The sequence below is a fragment of the Oncorhynchus keta genome, chromosome 4, assembly GCF_023373465.1.
Source record: "Oncorhynchus keta strain PuntledgeMale-10-30-2019 chromosome 4, Oket_V2, whole genome shotgun sequence".
NCBI classification, from domain to species: domain Eukaryota; kingdom Metazoa; phylum Chordata; class Actinopteri; order Salmoniformes; family Salmonidae; genus Oncorhynchus; species Oncorhynchus keta.
This window is the reverse complement of record NC_068424.1, coordinates 55,148,644-55,164,465: the sequence shown is the minus strand read 5'-3', so window position 1 is coordinate 55,164,465 and position 15,822 is coordinate 55,148,644. Positions and strand designations below refer to the sequence as shown.

General features: G+C 44.6%; 1 protein-coding gene across 2 annotated transcripts; it reads right to left on the bottom strand.

Moving 5' to 3' along the window:
* Positions 1-17: 17 nt before the first annotated feature.
* On the bottom strand, positions 18-15,772 carry LOC118378678 (elongator complex protein 1-like). Of its 2 annotated transcripts, none has more exons than XM_035765670.2 (34): positions 15,619-15,772; positions 13,901-14,070; positions 13,627-13,779; positions 13,433-13,514; positions 13,240-13,320; positions 11,128-11,213; positions 10,942-11,041; positions 10,738-10,828; positions 10,483-10,606; positions 9,188-9,281; positions 8,324-8,554; positions 7,957-8,127; positions 7,125-7,209; positions 6,866-7,030; positions 6,680-6,786; positions 6,456-6,556; positions 6,266-6,319; positions 5,838-6,068; positions 5,554-5,706; positions 5,036-5,115; positions 4,799-4,936; positions 4,552-4,637; positions 4,313-4,461; positions 4,016-4,139; positions 3,815-3,912; positions 3,511-3,712; positions 3,272-3,396; positions 3,125-3,185; positions 1,255-1,368; positions 1,000-1,111; positions 743-870; positions 507-658; positions 318-390; positions 18-174 (listed from the first exon to the last, which is right to left on the bottom strand). In XM_035765670.2, exons 2-34 carry the CDS (start codon positions 14,048-14,050, stop codon positions 107-109), a joined length of 3,969 nt encoding a protein of 1,322 aa, XP_035621563.1. In that variant the 5' UTR covers positions 14,051-14,070; positions 15,619-15,772; the 3' UTR covers positions 18-106. The 2 variants fall into 2 exon arrangements, with proteins under 2 accessions (XP_035621563.1, XP_035621557.1); XM_035765664.2 differs by lacking the exon at positions 15,619-15,772 and adding an exon at positions 14,251-14,422.
* Positions 15,773-15,822: the final 50 nt, after the last annotated feature.

Sequence of the window (15,822 nt, the reverse complement as noted above, 5' to 3'; positions counted from 1 at the left end):
CAAGAGTTACAAGAAAATCCAGTATACATCTTTATTAACAGGTTACGTGATAAGATAGCTTTACAGTTAAAAGAAGAAACAAGAAGGAAACAGTGATGACAAAAAGCTACTTCAAAATACTCAGCTTCCACTTGACACCATTTCTCATCTTTGGGGGTGGGGGAGTCTCTGAATCTGCAAAGAGGAAACGTGTATACTATATTAATAAACTAAAAAGGGAATACGAACATTTGATTTTAGCACCTAATATTACTAAACAAATGAGTAAATTGTGTATGTTCAATAGTAATAAATAGGATAATACTAGTAAAATGGACCTTGGGTTGATGAGGGTCTTGGCTGTTGAAATGAAGCCATGATGCTGTTGGCTGTGGAGTTAGGACCGGTAATCTGGAGAACAAAATTAAAACACAGGTTAAATGAACTCCTAAGAACAAGCCTGTGTGTGTGTGTGTGTGTGTGTGTGTGTGTGTGTGTGTGTGTGTGTGTGTGTGTGTGTCTCTCACCGGAGCCTGACTCTGCTGAAGACCCTCCTGCCACACCTCAGGAAGGGCCACCTCAATCATCTGGAGAGCCTCCCCATAGGCCTGTTGCAGCCTCCCCGCCTGTCCGTCAAACTGGAACAGCATTAGGCCCTTCAGCAGGCTGTGCACCTCCTCTACAGGGGCAGAGCATAACACTGTCAATCACACAGGACCTGCCCACATTACCCTACCTATCAACAAGAACGTGCGTCTCCTACCTCTCATCTTGTCCACAGAGTGGATGATCTCTGCCAAGGCGTGCAGCAGAGCCATGTCTTCTAGGGGGGTCCCTTCCTTCAGACTCAGCTTCTTGCGCTCAGCCTTCCGGCGATTCTTAGACGACCTCCTAAGAGACAGAGGTTAGTTCCTATCTCATACTGAGACTAACGACATCTTACTATCAAGTCCCAACCCCACATCCACCCCCACTAGGTATTTCATGTAAGTCATAGAGATGTGTAAAAGGCTGACTCACGAGGAGATGCGGGAGTTACTATGCGAGTACTTGGAGCCGGCACGGCTGCCGGACATCACACTACTGGCCTCTGAGTAGAGCTCTGCCTCTGGACAGTCTGGGACATCCTCATCTTGAATGAGAGGGGGAGACAGAACAAGGGAGAGAAAGGGAAACAAAGAGAGGGAGGCATGTCAGTATAACATGGACAAGCCCATTCTCAAAGCCCCTTAAGCTATTACAAAAATGATATTTGTGTAAGTAATGCTGGTTTACCCAGTAACTCCAGCCTGGCCTTTTCCTTAAGCTCCCGTACCACGGCCAGACGGGTTTTGTGACGAATGAACATCGCCCTCTGAGCTTCCAGGTAGGAGGTCTGAGAACTACATGCTTAAGAAAACAGTGTTCATAAAACCAATGTACAGTGCCTTGAAAGTATTCGGCCCCCTTGAACTTTGCGACCTTTTGCCACATTTCAGGCTTCAAACATAAAGATATAAAACTGTATTTTTTTGTGAAGAATCAACAACAAGTGGGACACAATCATCAAGTGGAACGACATTTATTGGATATTTCAAACTTTTTTATCAAAAACTGAAAAATTGGGCGTGCAAAATTATTCAGCCCCCTTAAATGAATACTTTGTAGCGCCACCTTTTGCTGCGATTACAGCTGTAAGTCGCTTGGGGTATGTCTATCAGTTTTACACATCGAGAGACTGACATTTTTTCCCATTCCTCCTTGCAAAACAGCTCGAGCTCAGTGAGGTTGGATGGAGAGCATTTGTGAACAGCAGTTCAGTTCTTTCCACAGATTCTCGATTGGATTCAGGTCTGGACTTTGACTTGGCCATTCTAACACCTGGATATGTTTATTTTTGAACCATTCCATTGTAGATTTTGCTTTATGTTTTGGATCATTGTCTTGTTGGAAGACAAATCTCCGTCCCAGTCTCAGGTCTTTTGCAGACTCCATCAGGTTTTCTTCCAGAATGGTCCTGTATTTGGCTCCATCCATCTTCCCATCAATTTTAACCATCTTCCCTGTCCTTGCTGAAGAAAAGCAGGCCCAAACCATGATGCTGCCACCACCATGTTTGACAGTGGGGATGGTGTGTTCAGGGTGATGAGCTGTGTTGCTTTTACGCCAAACATAACGTTCTGCATTGTTGCCAAAAAGTTCAATTTTGGTTTCATCTGACCAGAGCACCTTCTTCCACATGTTTGGTGTGTCTCCCAGGTGGCATGTGGCAAACTTTAAACAACATTCATTATGGATATCTTTAAGAAAGGGCTTTCTTCTTGCCACTCTTCCATAAAGGCCAGAATTGTGCAATATACAACTGATTGTTGTCCTATGGACAGAGTCTCCCACCTCAGCTGTAGAACTCTGCAGTTCATCCAGAGTGATCATGGGCCTCTTGGCTGCATCTCTGATCAGTCTTCTCCTTGTATGAGCTGAAAGTTTAGAGGGACGGCCAGGTCTTGGTAGATTTGCAGTAGTCTGATACTCCTTCCATTTCAATATTATCGCTTGCACAGTGCTCCTTGGGATGTTTAAAGCTTGGGAAATCTTTTTGTATCCAAATCCGGCTTTAAACTTCTTCACAACAGTATCTCGGACCTGCCTGGTGTGTTCCTTGTTCTTCATGATGCTCTCTGCGCTTTTAACGGACCTCTGAGACTATCACAGTGCAGGTGCATTTATACGGAGACTTGATTACACACAGGTGGATTGTATTTATCATCATTAGTCATTTAGGTCAACATTGGATCATTCAGAGATCCTCACTGAACTTCTGGAGAGAGTTTGCTGCACTGAAAGTAAAGGGGCTAAATAATTTTGCTCGGCCAATTTTTCAGTGTTTGATAAAAAAGTTTGAAATATCCAATAAATGTCGTTCCACTTCATGATTGTGTCCCACTTGTTGATTCTTCACAACAAAAATACAGTTTTATATCTATGTTTGAAGCCTGAAATGTGGCAAAAGGTCGCAAAGTTCAAGGGGGCCGAATACTTTCGCAAGGCACTGTATATACATTTGGTGCCATAAAGATCACAAATAGCAAATATATTGCACACTGAAACATCATTAGCACTATCATGAAGAGCATTTAAATTCACCAATGAAAAATGTGGGTTTTACCTTCCAAGAGAGCTGGTTTGAGGTTTGTTTCAATTATGTCTTGTCTGTTGTACAAATACACCTAGAACAGACAAAAGACAATGTAATTTTGTCTTGGGAGGAGTTTGTAGAGCATGTTGTACGATGGAGGCCATCTTGGTAACTCACCAGTCGAAGTGCTTCTTCCCAGACTGCACCTGTGATCAGAGCCGAGATGGCCTCCTCACAGTCTTTAGCATACTGCTCCAACAATATGGCTGCCTCCGTATATCTTCGGAGCTCTATCAGTTTCTCTGAAACAATAGGGGGAAATATGAAACCAAATGAGCAATACGTTTTGAATCGACAACACAACTTTAAGACTTCATGTGGTGGCGCTGAGTGCCAGGATGTCGGTAGGACAGTACCTGCCAGGTCCCTAGCCAGCAGTGCCAGCTGGTCGGGTGGAAGGGGGATCTGCTCTGCCACACAGAGGGCGTTCCTCCAGCTGGCACTGCCCACGAAGGCCTGGAGGGCACGGACCGCCTCGCCGCAGCGCCACAGCAACAACCCTGCCTGCTCCGCCTGCTGCTGCTCCACCAGGTACTCAGCGTAGGCACAGCTCAAGGCCTAGACAGAGGTCAGGGGTTAGAGGTCAGGGTTGGGAGGTCAGAGACATAACAGTAGCACACAGTGTGGCTACTTATTTAGTAATGTGTGAGAATGCATTACCTTGTACTGAGGGCTGTCTGTTGGATAGAGCCCCAGGGCTTCACTATACAGCCTCTGGTCCTTCACCAGATTTAGGGCCTCTGTGAAGTGCTCCTCACCTGGTACAAAAACAACAAAAAACACACCAGTCTAGGTCATTCATTTCAATTACGTAATTGTCCCCTTAATGAAATGCTGAGGGCTATTGCATGACACACTCACCACACTTGCTGAGGTGGTGCAGGGCCTTCCTGTATCTCTTTAGGTGTTTGTCGATGGTGTAGCGCTGGTAGTTGGGCTCTAGAGTCTTCAGCATATTCAGGAAGGGAAGGTACTCTTTGGGGTCCTTGAATGTTTGGGAGGGCAACAGATAATTCATCTTTAATACCCATGAAAATAAATTAAAGTAGCAGCCGTTTCTCCATTTGCAGTGATCGTCCCTCAAAGTTTCTGCAGCAAATGGCTTCATCAGGGTAACTATTAAGTACGGTTTACCTGCAGTACCATTCGGTCACTGACCTTTTGGGACTTCTCAGCTACCATGAGGACCAAGTCAAAGTCGTAGGTGCCCAGAGAGTGTTCATACAGCTCGTTGACATTGACTAGGAACAACAGGTACTTCAGAGCCTCCTCCGCACTCACCGCGTTGGCTGCACCGGGTGGGTTCACTACAAATACACACAAACACATGGATTTTCAGATATCTTGTTAACAATTTCGTATTGCTCTTGCTGATCTGCTTGTGATCGTTTTTTTACCTCGAAGCTCGTGGACTTTCTGCAGGGCAACCTCCAGCTCAGGAACAGTCTTCTTCACGTGTGACGTCAAGATAGACAGGCAGTACCTGTGGGTGATAATGACAATATTACACTCAAAACGAAGCGTAAAGGAAACACGATTTGAGTACAATGCTAGTTAAAATGTTCTGTGAATAGTGACTATACAAATCAAATTGTATTGGTTTTCATTGACAAAAAGAATAACCTGTATCAAGAGCGCACTCACTTGTGTTGGTCCATAGATTCCATGGTGCAGCGTAGCGCATCACAAACAATGTCAACCTTTTTCCCACAAGCCCCAGGTGCTGACTGGCCTGTAGCATTCGAAGGGTATGGGTACATTGTCGTAGTGGTATCTTCCTCTCTGTAAAATCAAAAAAGAAAAAACTTCCACATTAAAATGTCCTATACATTACAAAATTGCTGTTGTTTGTTATTGTTGTAAAATAAAAATGGTTATTACTTGAGCTCTGTGAGGAAAAGGTTGATGTGGTTGATAGAGTCTAGCTGTCTCAGGAAGGTCTCCACGCTCTCTAAAAACACCTGCCAGAGAAGAACATCATATAGAAGTAAACTTGCAGTCACGCGATGATATGGTGTGTGGTCCTCCAACTACGACTCCGGAAAGCATACAAGTTATTAGGCTACAGACGAAATAAATGATCATGAACTTCACAGGGTGGTGAAAGTGCAAGGCGATGAGCTTGATGCGCCTCTCCATTAAATACTGAGGGTCTTAATTTGGTGGCAGGATGATCGATGCTGGACTGCCATTTGACAAATAAAAATATTCTCTCCCTCATCAATAATAACCTCATGTAGACTAGCCTACCCGCACTGCATCTGCAAACTGTTGGCTAGAGTAGACACATTTGAGATTTAACACAACCGTTTTTGTGATATCTAATTTGTATGTGCCATTCCACACCAGAAGGTCAGACAGGTTAAGGTGAAGGAGAAGTGAATGGGTGGCTTACTAACCTTGGGGTTGTGGTCGTAAATCAGGTTGAGGTTGATCCGCAGCTTCCTCATGCACTCAAAGGCCTCTCGGAACTTCTGACTGTCCAGACACTTTCTGAGCTGAGCCAATACCAGCGCTCGATGGTGGATGGTCTCCAGGTTACCGCGAGGCATCTGCAGACACGCACGTGTCATACTCACCATCAACACGACCAGGGATGCAGTGCCAAACAATATGGGTAATCGACAATGAAAAATAATCTGGGATTGCAATCTGTTCTTATGACGGACAGAACAGTTCAGACCTGCAGGATGAGCCTGGTGTCCTGGGGGACCACAGTGACGATTCTGGAGCCCCTTTCCACCCTGCGGAGAGTCTCGTCATTCTGGTCATTCTGACCTCCGTCTGCAGCCAAGGCCACCTGCAGCCCTTTGACAGTGAGTGTGCCGAGTCGGAGGCAGCGGCATGTGTGCGAGTGTGTGGTGAGTAGCAGGAAGTCATCGTAGACCACAAAGGAGGAGACGTTGGAGGCCACCTGTGGAAGAAGAACAGAGGGAGGCAGTGACACAACCAGATTGGTCAATAAAGCTAACTGTTTCTAATTAATATGACCTGGCTTTGCATTACATGTGGCTGCCAAGCAGCTACATTTAAGCAATAAGTGTGTTTACATCAATCATAATGGTAACTCTGCCTTTGTGCTGAATCACCAAGGTAAAACAACAGACATACCTCTGTGTCGTCAACAAACAGGTGAGATCGGTCTGTAAGCCCCAGCAGATGCTCCTGTTGACATTACAAGAAATCCCCTAGATTTGAGACCAGGAGGTAGGTACTTTTGGCACAATCAATATTATCAAATCAACAAATAATAGTAAGTGATTTTCGGCGACAGCAGTATTCAGTTGGACTATACCCTTACCTTTTCTATAGTACAGAGGGCCGTCTGCACACAGGGATCTGGGAAGTTGATGCTGTAGCCTGTCGTGTCCTGCCAGCCCACCACACTAGGCTTCAGGGAATCTGGGGACATATACAAGGTTGCTCATGCTGGAGGCATAGAAAACATCTCATGATAGCTGGCTCAATTCCACAAGCAAGTCTACAAACAATATTCTCATAGCCCAGGAAGTAGTTGTCACTTACCCCAGAGGAACTTCCTGATCTGGCCGTCCTCCAGCTGCAGGGCCACTGTGCCCGTATTGGAGCTGTGACACATGCTGATAACGTGACCTTCAACCTCCACACGTGACCTGGGGATACAAACAGTTAGGGGAACATTCTGACAGTATGTCAAAAGCAGCGTTGTCGTGATTTATTGTTCTTTCTTACTTGATCTCCAGGGTTGACTGGGGGCTCTGGGCCTCCGAGGGTCCCAGGATAAGCAGTGTGGACTGGGACGGCCCATCTACACTGCCCCCCACCCCCAGAAACACATCCCCCCTCAGCCACAGCAGAAGACGCAGAGCCAGGGGCATCTCCTGATCCAACAAAACCCTGCACCCAATACAGCCACAATGTTAGGGCGCAATACAACTTTAGCGTGAGGGCCATAAATGAAAAAGTTTTGGAATGACTGTCCAGATTGTACCTGTAGGTAGTCTTTAACTGAGGAGCGTGTGTGATAGATCGGAATCCTCCCACTCTGGCAGTAGTGTCACTCTGGTCCCCAGTACCTGAACAGACAACAGAATTAAACACAAAAGTAGCTGGGATTTATGTACCCAGTACCTGTCTTAACAATTAATTAACAGCACCGTGTGAGTGGGGAAAGAGATGAAAAGGAAGAGGAAAGAGGTCAGAGAGATATACACTGAGTGTACAAAACATTAAGAACACCTGCTCTTTCCATGACATAGACTGACCAGGTGAAAGCTATGATCCCTTATTGATGTCACCTGTTAAATCCACTTCAAATAAGTGTATATAAAGGGGAGGAGACAGGTTAAAGAACAATTCATCTGCCTTGAGACAAGAATTGTGTATGTGTGCCATTCAGAGGGTGAATGGGCAAGACAAAAGATTTCAGTGCCTTTGAACGGGGTATGGTAGTAGGTTCCAGGCGCACCGCTTTGTGTCAAGAACTGCAATGCTGCTGGGTTTTTCATGCGCAACAGTTTCCCGTGTGTATCAAGAGCTGTCCACCACTCAAAGAACATCCAGCCAACTTGACACAACTGTGGGAAGAATTGGAGTCAACATTGGCCAGCATCCCTACGCTTTTGACACCTTGTAGAGTCCATGCCCCGGTGAACTGAGGCTATTCTGAGGGAAAAGGTGTGGGGGGCAACTCAATATTATGAAGGTGTTCCTAATGTTTGGTATACTCAGTGTATGCATCAAGAGAGTAGGGGTGGAGAGAAGAGTGATGGCTGATCAATTAGAAAGGAGAGGGCAGATGCTCAAAGCTTCTGGTGGCCCACCTTGACCATAGACTAGGATGTGTCCGTCGGCGGTGAGTGCTGCCAGCTCATTGGTTCTCTGGGGCTGGCGGTGGAAGGTCACCAGGTTGACAGGGGCAGGCAGCTGGAGCTCGTAGGCACACATGGGTGGGGGCACCACACACTGACGAAATGTCGACACTAGGACCTTGTCTACACAGAGAAACAGTCACACAAACACTATACTTTGAAATACTTGATTAAGATTAGCGAAAGCAGTGGGAGGGGCAAACATATTTTAACCTATCTGCTCACTTATAAATTAGTGATCACCTCCATGAATGCAGACGGATAGGATGCATTTCAAAGATATTGGAAGAAGGTCAGATAGGGACCCTATCTGACTCACCTCCATCGATCACAGCCACGTTAGCGTTGTCCTGCCCGTCCTCCCCATGGCTGCGGTCAGTGCTCCAGCCCCAGTCGTAGGTCAGGCAAGCCCAGCCTCGGGTCACCAGGTGCAGCCCCAGGGGCCTCTCAGGATCCCAGCTCACGTCGGCTGGCGCCCTCTGGGGGTCGCTGCCAAAGTATAGGCTCTGCTTCAGGTACCAGTGGTAGTTACCTACTGTCCACAGCTGAACTGGGGGAGGGAGAAGGATAGGGATTGAGGCAGGGGTAAAAAAAAAATATATACATGCTGGATGTCACACCAGATCAGTTAAAGGGATACTTCAGGATTTTGGCAATGAGGCCCCTTATCTACTTCCCCAGAGTCAGATGAACTTGTGGATACCATTTGTATAGCTCTGTGTCCGGTATGAAGTAAGTTGCTAACTAGCGCAATCGTTAACTAGCATTAGCGCAATGACTGGAAGTCTATGGGTATCTGTTAGTATGCTAGTAGGTACCCGTAGACTTTCGGCCATTGCGCTAACACGAGTTAGCATTGGCTCTCAAAACTACCTCAAACTTCCTTCATACTGGACACAGAGAAATTTGGTATTTAATTAGGATACCCATTAGCTATGTTGCAAAAGCAGCAGCTAATCTTCCTGGGGTCCACACAAAACATAATGACATGAAAATAGTATCTATGAGTTCACCTGACTCTGGGTAAGTAGATGCATGGCCTCATCGCCGAAATCCCAAAGTATTCTTTTACATTTAAAAAAAATCTGCTTGATAAAAAGGCAACACATTGACTGAAAGATACTGATTAACCCATATTATAAATGTATGAAATAATGCTGGGAGTAATGGGTAGAGATCTTACTGTACGTGTTGACTTGGCCCCCCTCTTCTCGTGTCATGTCCTCTAGCCACACAGCCAACACAGTAGAGTCGCTGTTCCACAGCAGTGCCTTCACCTGAAACAGTCACACAGATCTCAGATCAGCCTCCCTCCCCAAATCCTAACCTGAACCATTGGGAGCAAAATGCTAGACTGATCCTAGATCAGTGTGTTGAGTAGAGCTGGGACGATAAACCAAAATTCATCGACACCGACCACTTATTGCAGGCACTGCTGATATCGTTCATTACCACAGGTATCGAGTATCACAGTATGAGTAATAATACCCATAAAACCTAGTGGTCAAACAGGGAAATGGTTCCAATAATTACCCCCCATAAATGTTTCCCCGTAGCCCTTATTTTGAGTGTTTCTAAAATCCCCTGTGTCCCGTGTAGGGTTTACCCTAGCGTGATGTTTTCATAACCACGTAAATCTCTCTCGGACAAGGTGACTTTTATCAATATATTTTGCCTGTATTTACCCCCCAAAAATGAAATGCTAATTAGCTGCTAATGTGACCATCATAAAGAACCACAAATACCATGATCTGGACGAGGCTGCCGAATCGAGGCAAAGGTAGGAATCTTTGGATTAACTATCTAACGTTAGCTACATATAGTAATGAATAAATTGGCTACATTTCTTAAAAATTGACAATTCTGTGAACTGTCTTCTGCAAGTTTTAAATTGACACTAGACCTGTTTGCAAAGGTCTCACATGGAGATGACCTGCAGGAGCTTACAGATTTTGTAGTTTTGCACGTTGTCTTACTTTTGAGGCTAAACAGCATTTTCAAATCTGAGAGTAAATCGAGCCGAATATATTGAGAAAAGTCACCTTGTCCAAGAGAGATGTACATGGTTATCAAAACATCACACCAGGGTCAGGCGAAACTAAACACAGCCCTTACTTTAAGCGTTTCTAAAATCCTCTATGGGAAAAATGAATGGTGGGAAAACTATTTGACCACTAGGTTTTATGCGTATTATGACACCACCACTGTGGGGGTCTATACTAGCGAAATGTGAAGTTTGAAATTAAATAAGTTTGCTAATATGGTTAGTTGTTAAATGGGACAATTGAAAGCTACAACATTCAAAGCAGTAGCAGTAGTTTTAATAGTAATAACAAATATTTTAAAAACTGTGGAGACCATTTATGTTATAAACCTATCGTTCTATTTATCATTATTGCATCAATTCAGGAAATGTATCGCAATATGGATTTTTGTCCTTATCGCCCAGGTTTCGTGCAGAGTATTTGAGTGACCGACCTTGACCTGTTCTTTTCCAAAGGGCAAGGTGAAGTCCCCGTGTAGGAGCCCATTCTTCTCCATAAACACCACACTGTGCTTGTTAGGATGACGCTGGGTGGCCGCTATCAAACTACCTGACGGTCTGAAACAAGGCATTGGTTCCATAAGGTTCACATGCAAACCATGTTGTGGTATGCATTGTATTTAAGTTCCCTAAACCATAATACAACAAGGTGGTCAAAGATGTTGAATGATTCTCCACAGAGATCTTACTTCCAACACAGTGACTGCTCCAGACCGTTGACGGTTTCACTTGTTGACTGCAAGACACACTCTCTGTTCCACACTCTGACCTTTCTGGCACCTGAAACATCACACATATGCAATGCATGTGATACCAGCACAATCTACAGTATTTCTATTTTTACAGTAGTTGTTTCACTTCACACAGAGTTTGTGAAAAACACTGATTCTCACCAGTCTGGGGGCAAACAGAGCTCACAGCGAAGAGCTGGCCATCTCCTCTCCACGTCACCCTCGGCCTGCGGTCGTCCCAGGACATGGCTGGCTGCACCTCCTGTCACAGAGAGGGGCGAGACAGTGAGACCTTCATTAAATAGTGTTCAACTGCTATTAGGATGAAAGGTGAATCATATTCCTTACTATGGTCTTCTTCTGGGCAGCGTGCTTGCCCTCTGAGCCATGGAACTGGGTCTCTTTCTTCCCCCAGCCCACTGTAATAAACTTCCCTAAAACACATAAAAAGTATGTCAGTCAAACAAAGGCATAGAGTACATACACAGGAATATTTACATTAGGATCCCATCTTCCAATTTTAGGTGCTCTTAGCACCCCCCAACTCTGGAACTCCCTCTCTCTCCATGTCAGAACCTCACAATCCATATGTAACCGATGTCAAATGGCTAGCTAGTTAGCGGGGGTGCGCACTAATAGCGTTTCAAATCGGTGACGTCACTCGCTCTGAGACCTTGAAGTAGTTGTTTCCCTTGCTCTGCAGGGACCACGGCTTTTGTGGAGCGATGGGTAACGATGCTTCGTGGGTGTCAGTTGTTGATGTGTGCAGAGGGTCCCTGGTTCGAGCCCAGGTAGGGGCGAGGAGAGGGACGGAAGCTATAGTGTTACACATATTCAAGTCCACACTAAAGACACACCTCTTCACACAGGCTTTTATCCTCCGTCTAGTTCACTTCCCTGTTAGTCTGTCATCATCTCTAGTGCTCTCCCCTGGTTAGTCTGTCATCATGTTTCGTGTTCTCCCGGGTTAGTCTGTCATCATGTTTAGTGTTCTCCCTGGTTAGTCTGTCATCATGTTTGGTGTTCTCCATGGTTAGTCTGTCATCATGTTTAGTATTCTCCATGGTTAGTCTGTCATCATGTTTCGTGTTCTCCCGGGTTAGTCTGTCATCATGTTTAGTGTTCTCCCTGGTTAGTCTGTCATAATGTTTGGTGTTCTCCATGGTTAGTCTGTCATCATGTTTGGTGTTCTCCATGGTTAGTCTGTCATCATGTTTGGTGTTCTCCATGGTTAGTCTGTCATCATGTTTGGTGTTCTCCATGGTTAGTCTGTCATGTTTGGTGTTCTCCATGGTTAGTCTCCATGGTTAGTCTGTCATCATGTTTGGTGTTCTCCATGGTTAGTCTGTCATCATGTTTGGTGTTCTCCATGGTTAGTCTGTCATCATGTTTGGTGTTCTCCATGGTTAGTCTGTCATCATGTTTGGTGTTCTCCATGGTTAGTCTGTCTGTCATCATGTTTGGTGTTCTCCATGGTTAGTCTGTCATCATGTTTGGTGTTCTCCATGGTTAGTCTGTCATCATGTTTGGTGTTCTCCATGGTTAGTCTGTCATCATGTTTGGTGTTCTCCATGGTTAGTCTGTCATCATGTTTGGTGTTCTCCATGGTTAGTCTGTCATCATGTTTGGTGTTCTCCATGGTTAGTCATGGTTAGTCTGTCATCATGTTTGGTGTTCTCCATGGTTAGTCTGTCATCATGTTTGGTGTTCTCCATGGTTAGTCTGTCATCATGTTTGGTGTTCTCCATGGTTAGTCTGTCATCATGTTTGGTGTTCTCCATGGTTAGTCTGTCATCATGTTTGGTCTGTCATCATGTTCTCCATGGTTAGTCTGTCATCATGTTTGGTGTTCTCCATGGTTAGTCTGTCATCATGTTTGGTGTTCTCCATGGTTAGTCTGTCATCATGTTTGGTGTTCTCCATGGTTAGTCTGTCATCATGTTTGGTGTTCTCCATGGTTAGTCTGTCATCATGTTTGGTGTTCTCCATGGTTAGTCTGTCATCATGTTTGGTGTTCTCCATGGTTAGTCTGTCATCATGTTTGGTGTTCTCCATGGTTAGTCTGTCATCATGTTTGGTGTTCTCCATGGTTAGTCTGTCATCATGTTTGGTGTTCTCCATGGTTAGTCTGTCATCATGTTTAGTGTTCTCCATGGTTAGTCTGTCATCATGTTTAGTGTTCTCCATGGTTAGTCTGTCATCATGTTTGGTGTTCTCCATGGTTAGTCTGTCATCATGTTTGGTGTTCTCCATGGTTAGTCTGTCATCATGTTTAGTGTTCTCCATGGTTAGTCTGTCATCATGTTTGGTGTTCTCCATGGTTAGTCTGTCATCATGTTTGGTGTTCTCCATGGTTAGTCTGTCATCATGTTTGGTGTACTTTTATAGGTTTTTATCCTGCTGATTATCTTGTGTATGTAAAGAAACTTTGGGTCTCTTGAAAAATAAAATCTGTCCTACCCTCTCCAAAGTCATCCTGATGGATCCCAACCTCTATGATGGGTTCAAAGTTTTTGGTCATCATGATAATGGTGTCCTGACCTGAAAAGTATCAAGAAAAGGAAAGAAAAGGAAGGAAAGAACATTACTTCTGATGGCTCATGATAGACCCCATGAACAATAGACCATAAGTGAATGTGGTTGATATACTGACCAGTGGTGAGAGTGACCAGCTCCTGGTCGGGGCTCCAGCTCATGGCTGTTAGACCACTGTTCACACTGCCCACACACTCCAACTAAAATGGACACACACACACACGAAAACAAAGGCAGTACAAACCTGCTATGAGTAACAGTGTTCATCTTTTGTAATTTCAATAAACAGGGTTATTTCTACAGTGTTGATACCTGGTTAGTGCTGAGGTTGTAGAGGATGACATCACCAGTGGCTGTAGCAACACACACAGACTCCTGGTCTGGTAAGTCCTGGATACCAACAACTGTCCCACTGCCATCCTCTGGAAGGTAGCGCTCAGCTGTCAACGACACCTCATTCATCACCTGAACATGATGGGGAGATTAATAGTTGAATACAGTGCGTTCGTGATGGGCTGGTACAAAAAACTTTACCCGGTGGGACTCCAGGACCATGATTGAAGAACACTGCTATGTGTTTCAGTACCTGGCCAGCTCGTGGGTCCAACTCGGTGACGGAGTATTCTGAAGCGATGAGCACCGTACGGGTGTCTGTCCGAACAGAGAAACATTGCGGCGTGCCCGGGCCCTGCAGCTCCGAGCAACGAAGGCTCTTCAGCAACCTCAAGTTCCGCATCACACCCTTTAGCTACCTACCTAACAGTAAGCAGATACCGACAAGGCGTGTTGGTTAGCATCTGTACTAGCAAGCTAGCCGATATGGTAAGGTAACGTTAACTTGCTGTGCGTGGAGAGACAAGTCATGTTATTCAATAGAATATTTCTAATTGTATCATCAATAAAAGCTGCATGATGTGACACACACAAATAACCTACCTTTGCGTAGCTTCAATAATATTTACAAACGCTGCTGCAGCTGCGATTTCAATTTGTTCACCTTTCAACCCGTACAGGAAGAGGGAGACGTAAAATGCTGAAATGAGTAGACCCTTATTGCAACGTCTCCCTCTTCCTGTACGGGGGGAAATGGCATGACTTTGACGACGGACTCCGAAAATAGGCTAAAGTGGTGCCGGTAGTGCAGTGTGAGAAAAAATATATATATTGTCACGACCCTGGGTTTATAAGCGCGGCTTTCGACTCTGCTGCTCGAGTATGCTTTTGCAGCAGTCGATAGCGCGCTGGATTTTGGACTAGAAGGTTGAGGGTTCGAGACCTGCTTCCTGCGGTTTCATTACAATATATACAGTGGCGATTTTAGCATGTAAATCTTGGTGGGAGGAAAAAAAGTGGGATGCATGCCAGCAAAGCCCCTACACAACACTAAACAATACATGAATTGCACTACAACGGTGGCAAACGATGCCCACAAACTGTTAGGGCCTACATAAAGCTGTCCCAACACCTTACCAATGCCACACCTGGCATTCAGCGGAGCCTTGTCTGGCAGCGAAACAGTTTTCAGCCTCATTTACTGCCTTTAAAAAAAAACATCTGATATGACATACTTGCATACACATATTTGGTTTCTACTGAAAATGTAGTATCAAGTATTATCAAGTATTTATCAAGCAGATAAGCAACTACGGAATTGTCAATATAACTAGTTGTTCAGCACTTTGAAATGTACAGCGACAGAATTCAGAACATGGGCCGTTCTCGGTGAACTCCCTGTACCAGCCAGAACCATAGGATAAATAAATGGGGCATATAAACAGAAAATGAAACATCTTACAATATTCGATGATGACTTTTCTCTGAAACAGGTTATATGCTATTTGTGCACCAAATTAGAACAGTAGGTGAAATTAAGAGGTGAAAATAGACCAAATGATTAGTGTGAGGCACATTGAACGCCGTTTGGGTCTTTGCGTGTCAAAAAAGATACACGCCATAACACTATTTGATGCATTAAATAAGATTTTAATTTGACACGTCAAATAACACATTTCTATTCTAGAATGTTGTGTGTGCCGAATTTGCATGTGCAAGACAAGCACCACAACTACTAACGTTATGCGTTTACAATACCGCTTTGTTGAAAATAGACCAAATTATTAGGGTGAGGCACATTTGTATTTTTTTTTTACTTTGCGAGAAGCAAATCATTTTGCATTCATTGCACTGACTCATCTGTGAAATGGATGAATATGTGTGTTCGATATGTTACATATGACTCGACATGGGCGCAAATTGTATTGTTTTTCATGGCAGCAACCGATGTTTAGCTGTGAATGTTTTTACCTTGCATGGGAAAAGTGAACCACACTTGAAATTGAATGTACAACCACTATAAAGACACAAGTGCGTCGACGCGAATGCCTTCAGTATCCTATGTTATTAGCAAAAATCTCCGACCGTGTTCAAGACTGAGAACTCATGAGAAACGAGCTCCGACTGAGAAAAACTGTTTTGAACAGTCAACCTACTCCGAATTCCAAGTCCGAA